The 13,917-nt window shown below is 41.7% G+C and overlaps 1 protein-coding gene across 1 annotated transcript in view; it reads left to right on the top strand.

Annotated features, from left to right (window-relative positions):
• igsf11 (immunoglobulin superfamily member 11) overlaps positions 1 to 13,056 on the top strand; it is a 103,998-nt gene extending 90,942 nt beyond the window's left edge. The window contains exons 4-8 of the mRNA XM_072392913.1: positions 1,333 to 1,540; positions 1,747 to 1,902; positions 4,007 to 4,129; positions 5,400 to 5,547; positions 8,514 to 13,056. Coding sequence (XP_072249014.1) covers positions 1,333 to 1,540; positions 1,747 to 1,902; positions 4,007 to 4,129; positions 5,400 to 5,547; positions 8,514 to 9,099 — 1,221 coding nt within the window. The 3' untranslated portion in view covers positions 9,100 to 13,056. The remainder of the gene's footprint in view (positions 1 to 1,332; positions 1,541 to 1,746; positions 1,903 to 4,006; positions 4,130 to 5,399; positions 5,548 to 8,513) is intronic.
• The last annotated feature ends 861 nt before the right edge of the window (positions 13,057 to 13,917 follow it).

The following is a 13,917-nucleotide window of genomic DNA, read 5'->3' on the forward strand; positions in this document are numbered from 1 at the left end:
CAGACTGCTCTCACACACACGCAACTCAAAAATTGATATGCTCCTTGTTAGTAAATGGATTTAGACTTGAACACACACACACAAGAGATGCAGTTGCAGACTCTCATCACAGCTGAGGAGCTGCCTATTCATCTGCACATAAGAGGACAAAGCGAGCGTACTGCACTCAGGAAATTGCAGCCACGCAATTTACAATCGTTAGGCAGCGGTGGAGGACACAGCCACACACACGCACCCCAGCACTTTCATCAGAACTATCAGTCCAGTGTTAACACACACACACACACACACGTAAAAAAGCACACTGAAACACACTGGTACTGGTTGTTTCCCTGCTCGGGTCTTTGAACAGTTCAATGAGGACTCTTTTCAGCGAAGTGAATAGCCCCTCTGATTCCCATCCGTGCTCTGCGTGTGCGTATGTATGCCTCGCCGTGCGTGACTGCCACAGTTGTGTGCACATGCTATGTGTTTGTGTGGGCCCTTCATCTTTTGTGTGGGCCCAGCTGAGGGGTGAGAGCTGTTTTGCATGTGGCTCGGCCCCACAAACGAGCTGTTCAGCCACAGTTTGAAGCCCAGAGGGAAGCTTTTTTTTCTTCTTTTAAACAAGCTGATCCTTCATTGCTCTTTAATTTGGACCTCATACAAGATTACCTCAACCTGAAGGCGTTGTTTTATCTGCTCAAGTGTGCTGTCGCTGTGATTATTTGCAAAGGTCACTGACGGAATTGTAAAGGATGATTTCCCTCTGGACTTGCTCCCGTGAGTCTCCCGACATTCCCACTCTTGCATTCATCAGATTTGGAGTTTATATGTTTCCAAGTGAAAAATGCTTTCAATTATACATTCCGTTTAGGGGATGCTTTTATCCGAAGAGCCTTACTGTACCATGAAAGCATACTTTTAGCGTGTACCCTCTACCCTGAAATCAACCCACCGAGTAAGAAAAGAACCACTCTGAAATAAAAGTTGTTTTTTTTAGTTTGTTTGTTTGTCTGTTTGATTCTGCCAGGGAAATAAAAGTCAGTTCACTCCATTAGTTACTCTGTTCACTGTCTATTTTAAGCCTCGCAGTAGAAATAGGTCTCCCTCTAGTGAAAGAGTCGCGCAACAGACCAGCAAAGGAAAGGCCAATGGGGATTGAATTCTTATGACTGTAGCACCTTTAGTAATATTTGTTACAATTCTTTAGATAGAAGTAATACATTTTTTCATCATTGTGTTGACATTTGTATTATTTTTCTTATTTACTTTTCTCATTTAACTAATTTTTTTTTTTTTATCCCTTGCCTGTTCTTTCCTCCATTCCCTCTCTGTGACTTCCCAACCCAGGTGATAATTTACCAGGGCGGCCAGGTGTTCAGCCTCGCCAATCACCTCCACGGTCGTATGGGCTTCGTGGCCACCATGCCAAGCACAAGTGCCTCCATCTACATCAACAACACCCAGCTGTCCGACACTGGGACATACCAGTGCCTGGTAAACAATCTCCCAGACAGAGGGGGGCGCAACATCGGCGTCATTGGGCTTACAGTGTTGGGTAACGAACCGCACATCACCACAGCACATTTCCTATATACTTATATGTCTTGTATTAGAACACAGTGGGTTAAAGCTGTAGCAGTTGTTACAAAACATTTCCAGAACAGCAGATTCTTCTGCGTTATTCAGTATGAAACGAGCCAAACATTGCTTTAGCTTTGTGAAGTGGTTAACGCGGCACCACCCACTCTTCCCATCTGCCAGTGCCCCCCTCGGTGCCAGCATGTCGAATCCAGGGCACGCTGGATGTGGGCAGCGACATCATGCTGTTCTGCAGCTCTGAGGAAGGTATTCCTACGCCGTCCTACTCCTGGGAGAAGCTCGACGCACTGCCCAAGCTGCCACACAACGCCATGCAAGGTATAACAAACAAGTTGGCCGTCGGAGTTCCATTTTGCCCCACCTTTGCTGGTAAATCTCACACATATAGTGGAACTCAGACCCCAGTTCTTCCATCACTGCCATTAACCATGTGCCAGACACGAACTACCACCAACCCGATGGTTCCCTTCCTCTGATCCTGCTGAGGGGTGATAGATAGATGGAGTGACAAAGTGAATGAGTCTATCTGTGTGTGTGTGTGTTCCAGTCAATGAAAGCTAATAAAAAAATAAAGAGCTCTTGTGAAGTTTCCTTCTTTCCTCATGCTGAATACCAAAATCTGCTAACACTTACAACTGTGAAAACTGGAATGGTGTAATGATGAGTTTGGTCACATTGTGTGGACTCCCCTCATCCTTCCAGTAAACAATGCAAACACAGGCGTATTTGAAGTTGCATTTGGTTTTCAGCATCAGAGACTCTCCTTTCTTTTCCAGCTGTGCCAACTGCACAGTACAATAATCTTCATCCCCAGTCTGTACACTACTGGTCTGCCGAAGCCCTCTGTGCTGGGCTCTCATCAGCAACAGACAGCCATGACGATAAAGACAACCTTCTTCTTCGTTCTTTACAAAGAAGTAGATCTAAGCTCTCTCAAATGTAAAAGCTTAGTACAGTAAGATAATTATAATTGCAAATTCATCTACAAAGGAGGACCATAGTTTGATAAATACATGTCAATTATTAGCATTTGTTAGATGCTGATTTGCATGTTTGGCAGCCAGCCCTTTGAAGTGATAACGGTTAAAGAACATCAAATAGGCCAAACTGTATCTCTCTATAACTGAAGTGTCATTGACATAAAATACACAGAAAATACAACAACGGAGAAAGCCCCACCGCATAATATTTGCATGCAAGTCATACATTTATTTTCTACTATATTAACTTCCTGGAATTTTGATGTATTAATCTTAGTCAAATGCAGTCTTATCTTAAATGGTAAATGGACTTGTACTTGCTTTTCTAGTCTAGCTGACCACTCAAAGCGCTTCACTACATGCCGCATTCACCCCACTCACACACATTCATACAGCACGTCTTAAGATATAACTACGTGCTTTTCTAATCATTCACACACATTCATACCCCCAATGATACACTGGGGGAGCAACGTGGGGTTCAGTGTCTTGCCCAAGGACGCTTCGACATGTATCCTGGGGAAGCCAGAGTCGAACCACCGACCTTCCGATTGGTGGGCGACTGCTCTTCCTCCTGAGCTACAAACAGTCTCAGAAGAGCAACAACATATTAGATATTACAGTGATTTTCTTTTTTGTTTGTTTTGTTTTTACAAAAACTAAGCCAAGAAACAAGTCCACACTTTGATTCAGTGGCTTGTAAAAGCACCTCCACTCAGGGCCCCGTCTCATCACTTAGATCAGGTTCAGATCTGTACTAACTGGGTCGTTGCAAGCTGGCCTCTCATTTGACTCTAGAATACTTTGGCATACAGAGGAGTTCATGGTCAACTCATTGACTCCAGGTCCTGTGGATACTAAACAAGCCCAATTCACCAGCCCACCACTGCTTGACAGTTGGCATAAGATGCTTGTGCTGATCTTCTGTGTTTGGTTTTTGTGCTGCTGTGCATTACGACCAGTGAGGATATACAAAACTATTCAACTGAAACAGCGTATACTTTCATATTTCACAAGATATGTTTCTTTTCTGCCGTTTACATTTAATTCAAATTGAAATTGGATTCAGTGATGTCACCCCCAACACTCCTTTAGCATGGCACAGATGACATCTGACATTTGTCATTTGTCACTGAGAAGTGACAAAGACCTGGCTGGCTTCTTACACAGCTGACATATGAGGCTATGTTAAGCACATTTAAATAATTCCAGTAGTGTACAGCTCTGTGATTCTAATCTCACAAATCAACCCATTCATCATTTGTCATAAAGAATCTGCAGCCTCAGTTAAACAGTTAAACACTCTCATAACTTGTATTAGTATGTATATAGCACCCTCTACTGGTAGTCAGAAGAGGTTTTTTTCTTCTATATTGTAGATGTGCAGCTTTTGTGGTGTTGTCACTTACTTTAGTTTGTGGCTGCCTGTGTGTGTCCTCCAGACCAAATGCAGGGCACTGTCACCTTGAAAAATATCAGCACCAGCACCTCAGGACTCTACCAGTGCACCTCCAGCAACGCCATCGGCAAGAGCACATGCGTACTCAATGTGCAGGTTGTAGCACGTAAGTAAACTCGAACACTGCATCAAACAGAAAGTTTTGCCATGTATGCGCAGGGCGATGCAGGGCTGTGTTTGTTTTAAGGAGGACGTATGAGTATGGGGCAGCAGTATAACACTGACAGGTGGGAATACTGTTAGATGTCTCTTTGAGTGACACTTGTCAGAAAGAAACGTCAGCAGAAAAACAAAGCTACCAAACAGACGACAAGACCTGAGCATCTTGCACATAGCAGCGCTCCTCACATCTGACATCAACTGAACAAAAGGCAGAGGGTTGGTTTAGGTCATGCCGGGTCGGGCGGTTTGGACAGCTTGACAGGGAGGAGCGTAACATGGATTTTGTTTTGGCTTTTGACAGCATGTGACAGGCCACCACTCAGTGTCAGGAAGATGAGCGCCGAGTCTGTCCGTCAAACACACTAGTGGGCCTCAGTTTTTGAAAAGTGGAAAGTTTGTCCTCTGCTATTAATGTTTCTTGTTTACATTTTTTAGAAGAAGAAGAAAAGACAAAACATTCATACCACACACTGGCCTCCTAAGCGTTGGCTTTTGAGTGCAATGTGAAACTGTTTAAATGCTATTCAACTGAGGTGCATGCACTAATTTTCACTGAGGAAGCTGCGGTCAGTGTCAGTTGTTAGAAGCACACATTTAGACCATAGTGTGTCACACGGAGGCTCTGAAACCGACGGCAACAAGAGACTTGCTCGATTTTACCATTTCTATGACTAAACAAGCTTCCGTCATGGCTCCCAGTCAGAAGTAATAAAGTAGTGTTATTACCTCAGATAATCATGATTATTTGGAATTTTGGTCCAACTCAGCCTGCATGATACTGCGGAATGCCATCCCCTCATGTTGTCATAGTTACAGTACAGGCTTGTCCCCCTGTAGTGGTAGTAACTGGCTTTGTCAGTAAACACACTACTACTGGCTATCAGAAAGTTGTAGCGGGTTCACCCGTGTTTAAGATAACCTCTTTAAACACACTACTTTTGGTGTTAAAAAGGCACAAATGTACCACTTACACATGAACATTTCTTTGGCAAGCACTTCTCGTATGTAAAGCTGTTTTGATGTTTTGAGCTTTTGTCCTATGAGAACTGGTCTTCAGTTCTGGAGCTCTATTCCTCATTATTCCCTTTTTGTACTCGTTTGTAGCCCATTCAGCTCTCTGACGTCAGTTTCAGGTGATCCTGGGTAACTTGGACTGTCTCCAAATGATTTGCTTGACATGTCAAACTTTTCCCTTCTGTTTCTCCATCTTGCAGCCCAGCCTCAGAGTTTTGGTCTGATAGCAGGGACCATTGCTACGGGAGTCCTGGCTGTCGTTATCTGTTCACTGTTAGTGGTGGTCACGCTCTTCTACTGGAGGAACAAGAACAAATATGACGAGGAGGAGATCCCCAATGAGATCAGGTTAGGTTTAAAATTACTTTTGTTTTAGTTAGAACCAAAGATTGTTGCAGTTTTAAGTATATTGAGAACAAACAACATAGTGTAAAAGGTGTGAAAAGTAAAAACATGCTTAGGATTTGTCATTTATTCAAAGGTTGATAATCTGTTCAGTTATCTGCTTATTTACTCACATATTTTGAGAAGTTATGTTCAACCACTGTAGTAATGCTATATGTGAACACACGTTGCTGAAATATATTTAAACTACGTAACTGCGTCTCACCAAGTGAAGAGAGCTTCTGTCCTCTTTGATGGAAATAGCTTGAGCATTCCTAATTGCCAACATTTTCATCAATGTATGCATTTTACCAACAACCTTCAAGGGGATTCGTGTGTTTCTTTTTTCCTCGACATTGAACACATTTAATTTAGCGTGTCAGGAGTTGTCAAACAGGGACTGTTCACTAACACAATTATGTCCTTGTTATTTCAGTCAGTACAGGGGTGACAAGTGTGGCTTCTCGCCTGTAAAAGAATAAGAAAATAAACTACTAAAAGCTTTGGCTTTGTGGTTCCTGTCAGAGAATATAAAGAGCTAATGCACTTTATATTCTCCCTATATAAGCCTCCACTCAGAACACCTTTGCCAGTAAATTGGATTTAGAGTTTGGAGGACTCGGCTTAATTGCATCTCCTGGCAGCGACTTATCTCACCATCACAGGCCAATTTGTCAGTACGAACTGTCTGTAAACATCAGCCAGTTGTTTACATGGGCTGCAATTTGGCCTTGTGAATATTCCAGGATTCATTTGGACACTACACATATCTCATGCTCTGGCAGACAGGGATCACATCTGCCTCATTTTGGGTTCAACTGCAATTCTCCATTTATAGTTTCTGCCCCTGAAGCTCTGTTTGTCCTCCACAAAGAGTCCCAATGAATGCACTTCACCTGATAAGTTTCAGGAGTTCAAATCCAGAATCCTCGGGAAAATAGAAAATATACTGAAAATAGATCTGATAGAGCTGAATGAATCATTCTTTTTAAAAAACCTTTATGAGATTGTGGAATGAAATGGTTTCCAGTGTTTTCAGCGACCAACTCGGTTGTATTTAGAAAAAGGAGGTTTTAGAGTTTGATGCCGGCAACACACCCAAAAATATTGGCATAGAGGCACGTTTACCATTGTGTTACATCAGCCCTGTTTTTAATCTGTTGGAAACAGAGAATACCAATTATTGCATTTCTGCGAGAGGAATCTGTGTCCCACCCTTTCTGAATATAAGACAGCTGAACAGTCTGTGGTTGCTGTTATGTGATTGTTCTCTCCATGATGAGCCATACAGTTTCAGGAAGACACAGATCTGGACTGCAGGCAGGCTAGTCAAGCACACACACTAGGTCTGTGCAGCCAGGCCATTGTAAGCCATACAGAACGAGGGAGAGATTTGTCCTGCTGAAATAACCACTGACATCCTGATAAAATAACATATTGTCCTACCAAGACAAGGGTTAGTCTTGGTAGGACAATATGTCTTTCTAAAATTGCAATCCGCATCACACCCTTACACGATACAGGTCACCCATGTCATGGGCACTGATGCACCCTCATGCCTCAGACTCTGCCTTTCACTGATAACCGCTTTAATGGTCCTTCAAATCTTTGTAGAACCAGGTGTCAGATTTTCCCATCCCTGAAACATGGACTCGTCTGACAACGTAACGCGTGTCCACTGTCGCCCTCGTCACATAATTCAGTTTTGGGTGGTAGTACACCGTGTTGAGTGGAAATGGTTTTCCAAGGTAGTCCAGTGCTCATTTGGCTGTATTGATCATAGTGACATGAGGGTTTCTCATGGTGCGCCGCCTTGAAGGTCACACATCCAGTGAAGGTTTCCGACCTTGGCCTTTAGCCATTTCCAATCACTCCCTGAATCTTTTCACAATGTTATGAACAGTAGACGTTGAAAGACCGAAGTTTTGGGAATTTATTGATGAGTCTCTTACCAAATCTGGCACAAAGCAATGAGCCACAACTTATTCTTCCTTGGAGACACTAAACGTTTGGTTGATGCTTCTTTTATATCTAATTCTGACACCCTCACCAATCACCAATTAATTTGCTGGTTGTAGAATCTTCCAGAACAATGTCATACTTGTTTACTCTATAAAGTGTTCTCCCTTATTTGCCCCTTTTGCCAATTTCTTGCATCTGGCATTAAATTCTGGAAAAATTCTGTAACAAAATACAGATTTTCATTCTAAAAATAAAAAAAAACAAACATCCCAACTTTTCTGCAAATGGGGTTTGTAAAACATATTTTCTCTAAAAGAAGTGATCATAATATTTTTAACAGTAAAACAACCCCCCCTTCTTTTAAAGAAAAAAAGAAAAAATCTTCTGTATTTATTAGCACCTCGTTGCCATAACATTAGTTGTCGTGAGAGGGTTGATGCAAATTTAACGCAGTCAATTCTGAAAAGAGCTCAGAACAAAAATGAATAAATGAGCTTAATTTACACACTCAAAAGAAGCCGACTTTCTAGAGGAGCTCAGTTAATTCTCAGCGTGGAATTGTAACTAATATTTGAAGATGAACAACCACTTCTCGTGTTACTTCTATCATCACAGCAGCAAAGTTTAGCAGAGTGCTGTTTTCAATAGGTTAAAAAATACAGATGTGCAACCTTTCATGCCATCTGACGTGTTCCAAAATGTACTCTTTTGTTGCTTGCTTTTTCTGCCTTCTGTGTAAACTCCTGCAGCTTTGTTTAGAATTTGATTAGAGACGTGGGAATGAATTATGTGGGTATCATTTAAAGCAAAACAGCGTCTGAAAGATGTAGATACACTCGATGGAGACGAGGGAAATGGCAGATTTACCTGATAGTTCTAGGGTAAATAGTTTCAGGATGTAGGTGCAAAGTGGTGGATTGTTGTCTGAGTGAAGTGACTGAGCTCTCTTTGTCATGTCTCCTCAACAGAGAAGATGATCTGCCTCCCAAGCGGTCGTCATCAGTGAAGGCTTTCCACGCAGACGCCTCATCCTCAGAGAATGACACGCTGACGTCTACCAACACATACAACAGTCGCTACTGGCACAACCCCAAAACCAACTACGACACCAACTCCTACACGCGCTACAACGGAGACACTCGCCAGACCTTCTCTGCTGCTGCTGCGCATGGAGCACATGGAGGACATGGACCGCACGGAGGGCATGGACACGGACAATCCCAGAACGCTGCACATGGCCACACCACAGCAGTCACAGCGCCAGGCTCCACCCCACTGCCCCGCCACGCGCCGCCCACAACGGCAACAACGACATCGTTCGCCAACGGCAGCCACACTCTCCCTCCCCCCAAAACTCTGGTGGTCACCACGAACTCTGCCCCGTCCCCTCCCGTCATAGTGCGCAGCAACGGCTCTGTGAGCCTCAAACCGGTGGTGACGTCCACACACGGGCAGCACACGCACTCCTACGCCGTGAGCCAGGCGACGCTGGAGCGGATGGGGGCGGTGCCGGTCATGGTGCCTGCCCAGAGCAGAGCAGGCTCACTTGTTTGAAATGTGATTTAACAGACTGTTAGCTTTGAAAACAAGACTAAATGAGAGTTTGGTTGTGATGTTTGAGACCCAATAATGAAAAACATACAGAATATGGGCTGAAGCAGCCTGCTTCCCCTTTACGGTTGTGTCTTTCTGTTTGTCTCTACCTTTCTATCTCTATATAAACTGGGATTTTACAGAGCAGAGTTCATTTTATGCCAATTCCTTCAAGGACAGGATGCTGCATTTTTAAAGACAAGCGCTACACGGAATCCCTTTATTTGATGGCTTTTCCCTCTGGTGGGTGAATGATTTTTTTTCCCTAAACCACTTTGATGATTTCACAAAGCTGGAGCAAAATACTCCGCAAAAACCTGGAATCCCAGACGCTGTTCAGGGCTGGATGATTGTGGTTATTTTTTTGGACTCAAAGCAGGCATCGTCATCTCAGCATGGTCAGACAAGACAAGCTTGGATTCTCACTTTAATGCATGTGTCCTTTGATTTAGGAGAACAAATGAAGACAGTTTTATTTTGAATGACATATTTTTGCTCCAGGTTTTTGATTGACAGTAATGGTAAAACATGTCAAGGCTTAGAAAAGAGAATGTTGAAATGTGTGCTCAGAGGAACCAAAAGCATGAAAGTGTAAGAGTGAAAGGATGGTGGTTGAAATGGCCTTAGAAGGTAAAAGTGGGTGGGTGTAATACAATGAGTCGTAGTTTTCACTGAATACAAACGTTTTTGCACTTTTCAGAGCTAATGGATGATGTCTTATGAACAAGAGTCTTACTAATGATATGCTTTACATCTAAAACATAGATTAAAACTACTCTACAACCCCAACTCCAAACAGTCTGCGTCACTGTAAAATTTATCCGCAGTTTCAACATTCAACACTGAAAACACGCGAAATGTATATGCAAAAAATGTTCCCGCATCTCGAATTCGATGGCAGCAACGAGTACGGAGCAACAACAGGCTGGAAAAGTAAGTCGCACCAAAAAGAATTAGCTGGTAGGAGGCGTTGCACTAACTAGGTTCATTGATAGCAGGCCGGTGACAGGATTTGATATTAAAAATGAGCACCTAAGAGTCTCTTAGAAGTAAAGATAGGCTGAGGTTCAGCAATCTACAGAAACCCAATTTCAGAATAATGTTCCTCAACATAAAATTGACTTTGAAAGACTTTGAATATTCTGTCTATGGTATGTAAGATGAAAAAAAAATCAGGGAGTTTGGACTGTGCGCTACAGACACACCTGGAATTACTATTGGATGCCCTCGGGTGGCACTGCATTAAGAACAGCCATGATTCTGTCATTGAAATTACTGCATGGGCTCAGGAACTCTTCCAGAAATCACCAAGAGACTTTAGTTAATGTGTTTGTCCAAACAAAACCAGATTTTTTTTCTATGCCGACTGAAGTCAAACAAAATCGAGCTTCTCAAAACTGGACTAACACATCCAGTTCATGCAGCTGGGGACTGTATCACTTTGCATGTCAACACATTAATTGGTCTCAGTTCGTGTTAGATGTTCCAATGCCCCAAGTTTCCATCTTTTTGCAAAAATAGTAAAGTGTAAATGTGTCTTTTAATACAGCCAAGTTTGCAACAAGGTTGTCGGCTCAAGGCGTCACAGACCCAGTCCATGAGTCGATTCTGCTTCTGTGTAAACATACAGGGGTCCTGCTCCATAAATGACAAAGTCAAGTCATAGCTTGACTCAGCTGTGCACGTAATTGCGCATCTGTGAAGACAGTTTACCGTGTGCAGGTTAAAGCTGTATCAGGCAAAGAAGAAGTCATATGTGAACTCGATGAAGAAATCTGAATCTTGTCTTGGACAAAGCTCATTTAAAATGGCCTGAGGCTAAATTGAAAGCTGACGTGTGGTCGGACAAATTGAAATTATTTTTAGAAAATCATAGACTCCACATCCAGAGGACAAAGAGGAGGGACTTATTATCAGTGCTCACTTCAAAAGCCTGCATCTCTCATGGTATGGGTGCATTAGTGCCTATGGAACTGGCATCTTGCACATCTGGAAAGGCACCATCAACACAGAAGGGTATACAGGTTGTGAAGCAACATGTGCTCGCATCCAGACAACGTCTTTTTCAGGGAAAGCCTTGCATGTTTCAGCAAGGCAATGCTAAACCACATGCTTTACTGATTTGCAAATCAGTGCGTTCTGTTTTTATCCAGTTTTTACACTGTGTCCCAGACTGTTGGGGAATTGGGGTTGTACACATAAAAAAACACTGGTATTGCTTCAAGATAGTGTTTAATTTTTCAGAGAATAAAGTTCCCAACTGAAAGCTACTTGTGCTGCTTTGAGAAAGAGAGGATGTCATATTGAATATATGCTTTATAAAGAGACAAGAGAATTCTATATTTTTTCCTCTAACATCTACTGTTTTCTACTGTAAATACTGCAACAGTGGGCTAGATTGTGAATCAAAGAGGTTTCGTGTTGGATGAACATTTTACAACTATCGTGTCTTAATTTTACAACAGTTTGTCACATGCGACAAAAAGCTGGGTTTGACGGCGTAATATTCCCATTTTTACACAGTATTGTCCTTTCATTACAATGTTGCTTCACGTTAATGGCCATATGTTTAACTATGAGTAACTGACACCCATGCTGTGTGTGATGCGACTGTGTTTCTGACCTACTGTATTTATACTTTAACCAAAAGCCACCAGTGGAATAACAGCCTGAACTGTTAGTTTCCCCAAATTTAGCAATTCTTGTTTCTTTTTGTGCCTAAAAGCACAATCATTTCTAATGATTTTTCGTAGCTATGACGCAATATTTGACACAGCAATCTTGTGTGTTACATGCAGTCTTGGAAAGTGTGTGTGTGAATATGAATCTTCTCTTTGTTAAATGTTTTAAAATATCCTGTTTAGCATTTAAATGGAAGTGAAACTAAACTTCCAAACTAAACTAAATGTTTTATCTGGAAGTCTTCTCTGATTTAGTACACACTTCATTTCAGAATATTACACGTGAATTTCCTAACTACATATTCAAAACTGGAAGAAGAATAAAGAGATTGCTCCTTATTTCAAGTAAATATTTAAATCAATTCAGAGATGAATGTAAACTAAGGAACAAACTGAGGAGGACGAGTACTCAGATATTTTTTTGGACTGAGAGCCAATTACAAAACCTAATAGATACCAGTCGGAAAACCTGAGTCTCCTTCAGTTTTTGCCTTGAAGTTGGGATGAAAATGGCTCAAAACCTAATTTCTTCAAGTTTTATTCATACATTTTTCACTTACAGTAACACAACACTTATAACGCATGTCTGTCCAGATGAAAACACGGGCATGTTTTCTCATTTAAAGCCAGCTCTGACCACAGCAACGCGCCCGTTTGATGTCGTTAATGCCACGTTTCTTCTTTCTGTCCAATTCTTTTTTCTCCCCCGTCAGCACTGTGTAATATGAGGGAGAGCCGCAGTGCTTGCACACATTGATTTATAAAAACAGCGAGGCTGAAAGAGGTCTAAAGATCAGTAATTACATCCCCCTCCTTTTCGCTCTGACAGTGTTTTCAGATTAAAGTCTTATGACTGTGTAGATTTCATTCACCATCTCTCCCAGTGTGCCTGCCCTGAGCACTGGCTCACAACGCTTAAAAAGAACCCTTCTTGAAAGGCCTCTGGCTTTATTATTCCCAGACACGATGGCAGGTTGAAAAAGCTAAACTGAGATTATTTTACTCTCACTCTGCCCTCTGTTTGCAGGAGAAAATAGAGGAAAGAGAGTGCAATCAGTAGAAATCTACTGAGGCTTTAACCCTAATTAAACAAACATCTCATCTTCTGCCCTGGCCATGAAGTTGGCCCATGGTATTATAAGGTGGTGTATGGGTTGTGTATATAGAGAAATGTGATATATTGCCAATAGTAAAAAAAAAACAATCTGTAAATATGTAAAGAAATCAAAAGGAAAAAGCATACATCTTGTTCTTACTGTTGGATTCAAATGAAATAGGAAAAATAACACTGGACTTGTAGTGAATAAATATTGTTAATACATTCTAGCTGGTGTCATGTTTATTGTGTGTGTACAATATGTTTATGTGAAGTTAATCTATTTACTTTTCCCTTTTAGACGTGGCAAAAGAGGCAAATTTTTAAGATGCTTGACATATTGCACATGAAATCTAAAATGTATCATGTTCAGGTGGAGCCCCCTGGCGCTGCCGCAGGCTATCGAAACATCCATAAAGAAGAGGAGCTGTGCAGAATTACTGGATTAAAAAACATTTAAAACATAATTTTTTTATTATAGGTTCTTCAAGCGCTTATGTTTTTTGTTCTCAAGACAAATGAATACTGAGAAGGTACACCCTCCAAGTTAAAAAAATAAAATAAAATCTCACTCAAATGGTGATGTTACCAGATGCTATATGGAAGCTGATTCTTTTTGTGGGTCTATTGCGTATTGGGCTGATTTATACATGGCCATGTATATCTTAACCAGCTCAGCACTGTGTGGAATACAGAAAAGTCATTTGAAGCATCTTGGGTGAAACACTACGGAGCCGAAGGTCTCCAATAAACCACTAGGGGGCAGTGTTGATACACTAACACGGCCTCTATGGACAGAAACATATGCCACCACATTAGTCAATTCAGAATCATCTATTATAAAAGTCAAATGGTGTCGATCTATAATAGATTGGGCATTAATGGCGTTATTCAAATTTAGTTAAACTAAGGAGAATTTGGCAGAGCCTTCATCTTAATGCAGTCTAATTCACTGCATTTGAATCCCATTAATCTTCAGTATTTCCTCTCTTTTCTGAACTC

Source organism: Leuresthes tenuis, unplaced genomic scaffold (genome assembly GCF_036924035.1).
Source record: "Leuresthes tenuis unplaced genomic scaffold, fLeuTen1.0.hap1 SCAF_9, whole genome shotgun sequence".
NCBI lineage: Eukaryota > Metazoa > Chordata > Actinopteri > Atheriniformes > Atherinopsidae > Leuresthes > Leuresthes tenuis.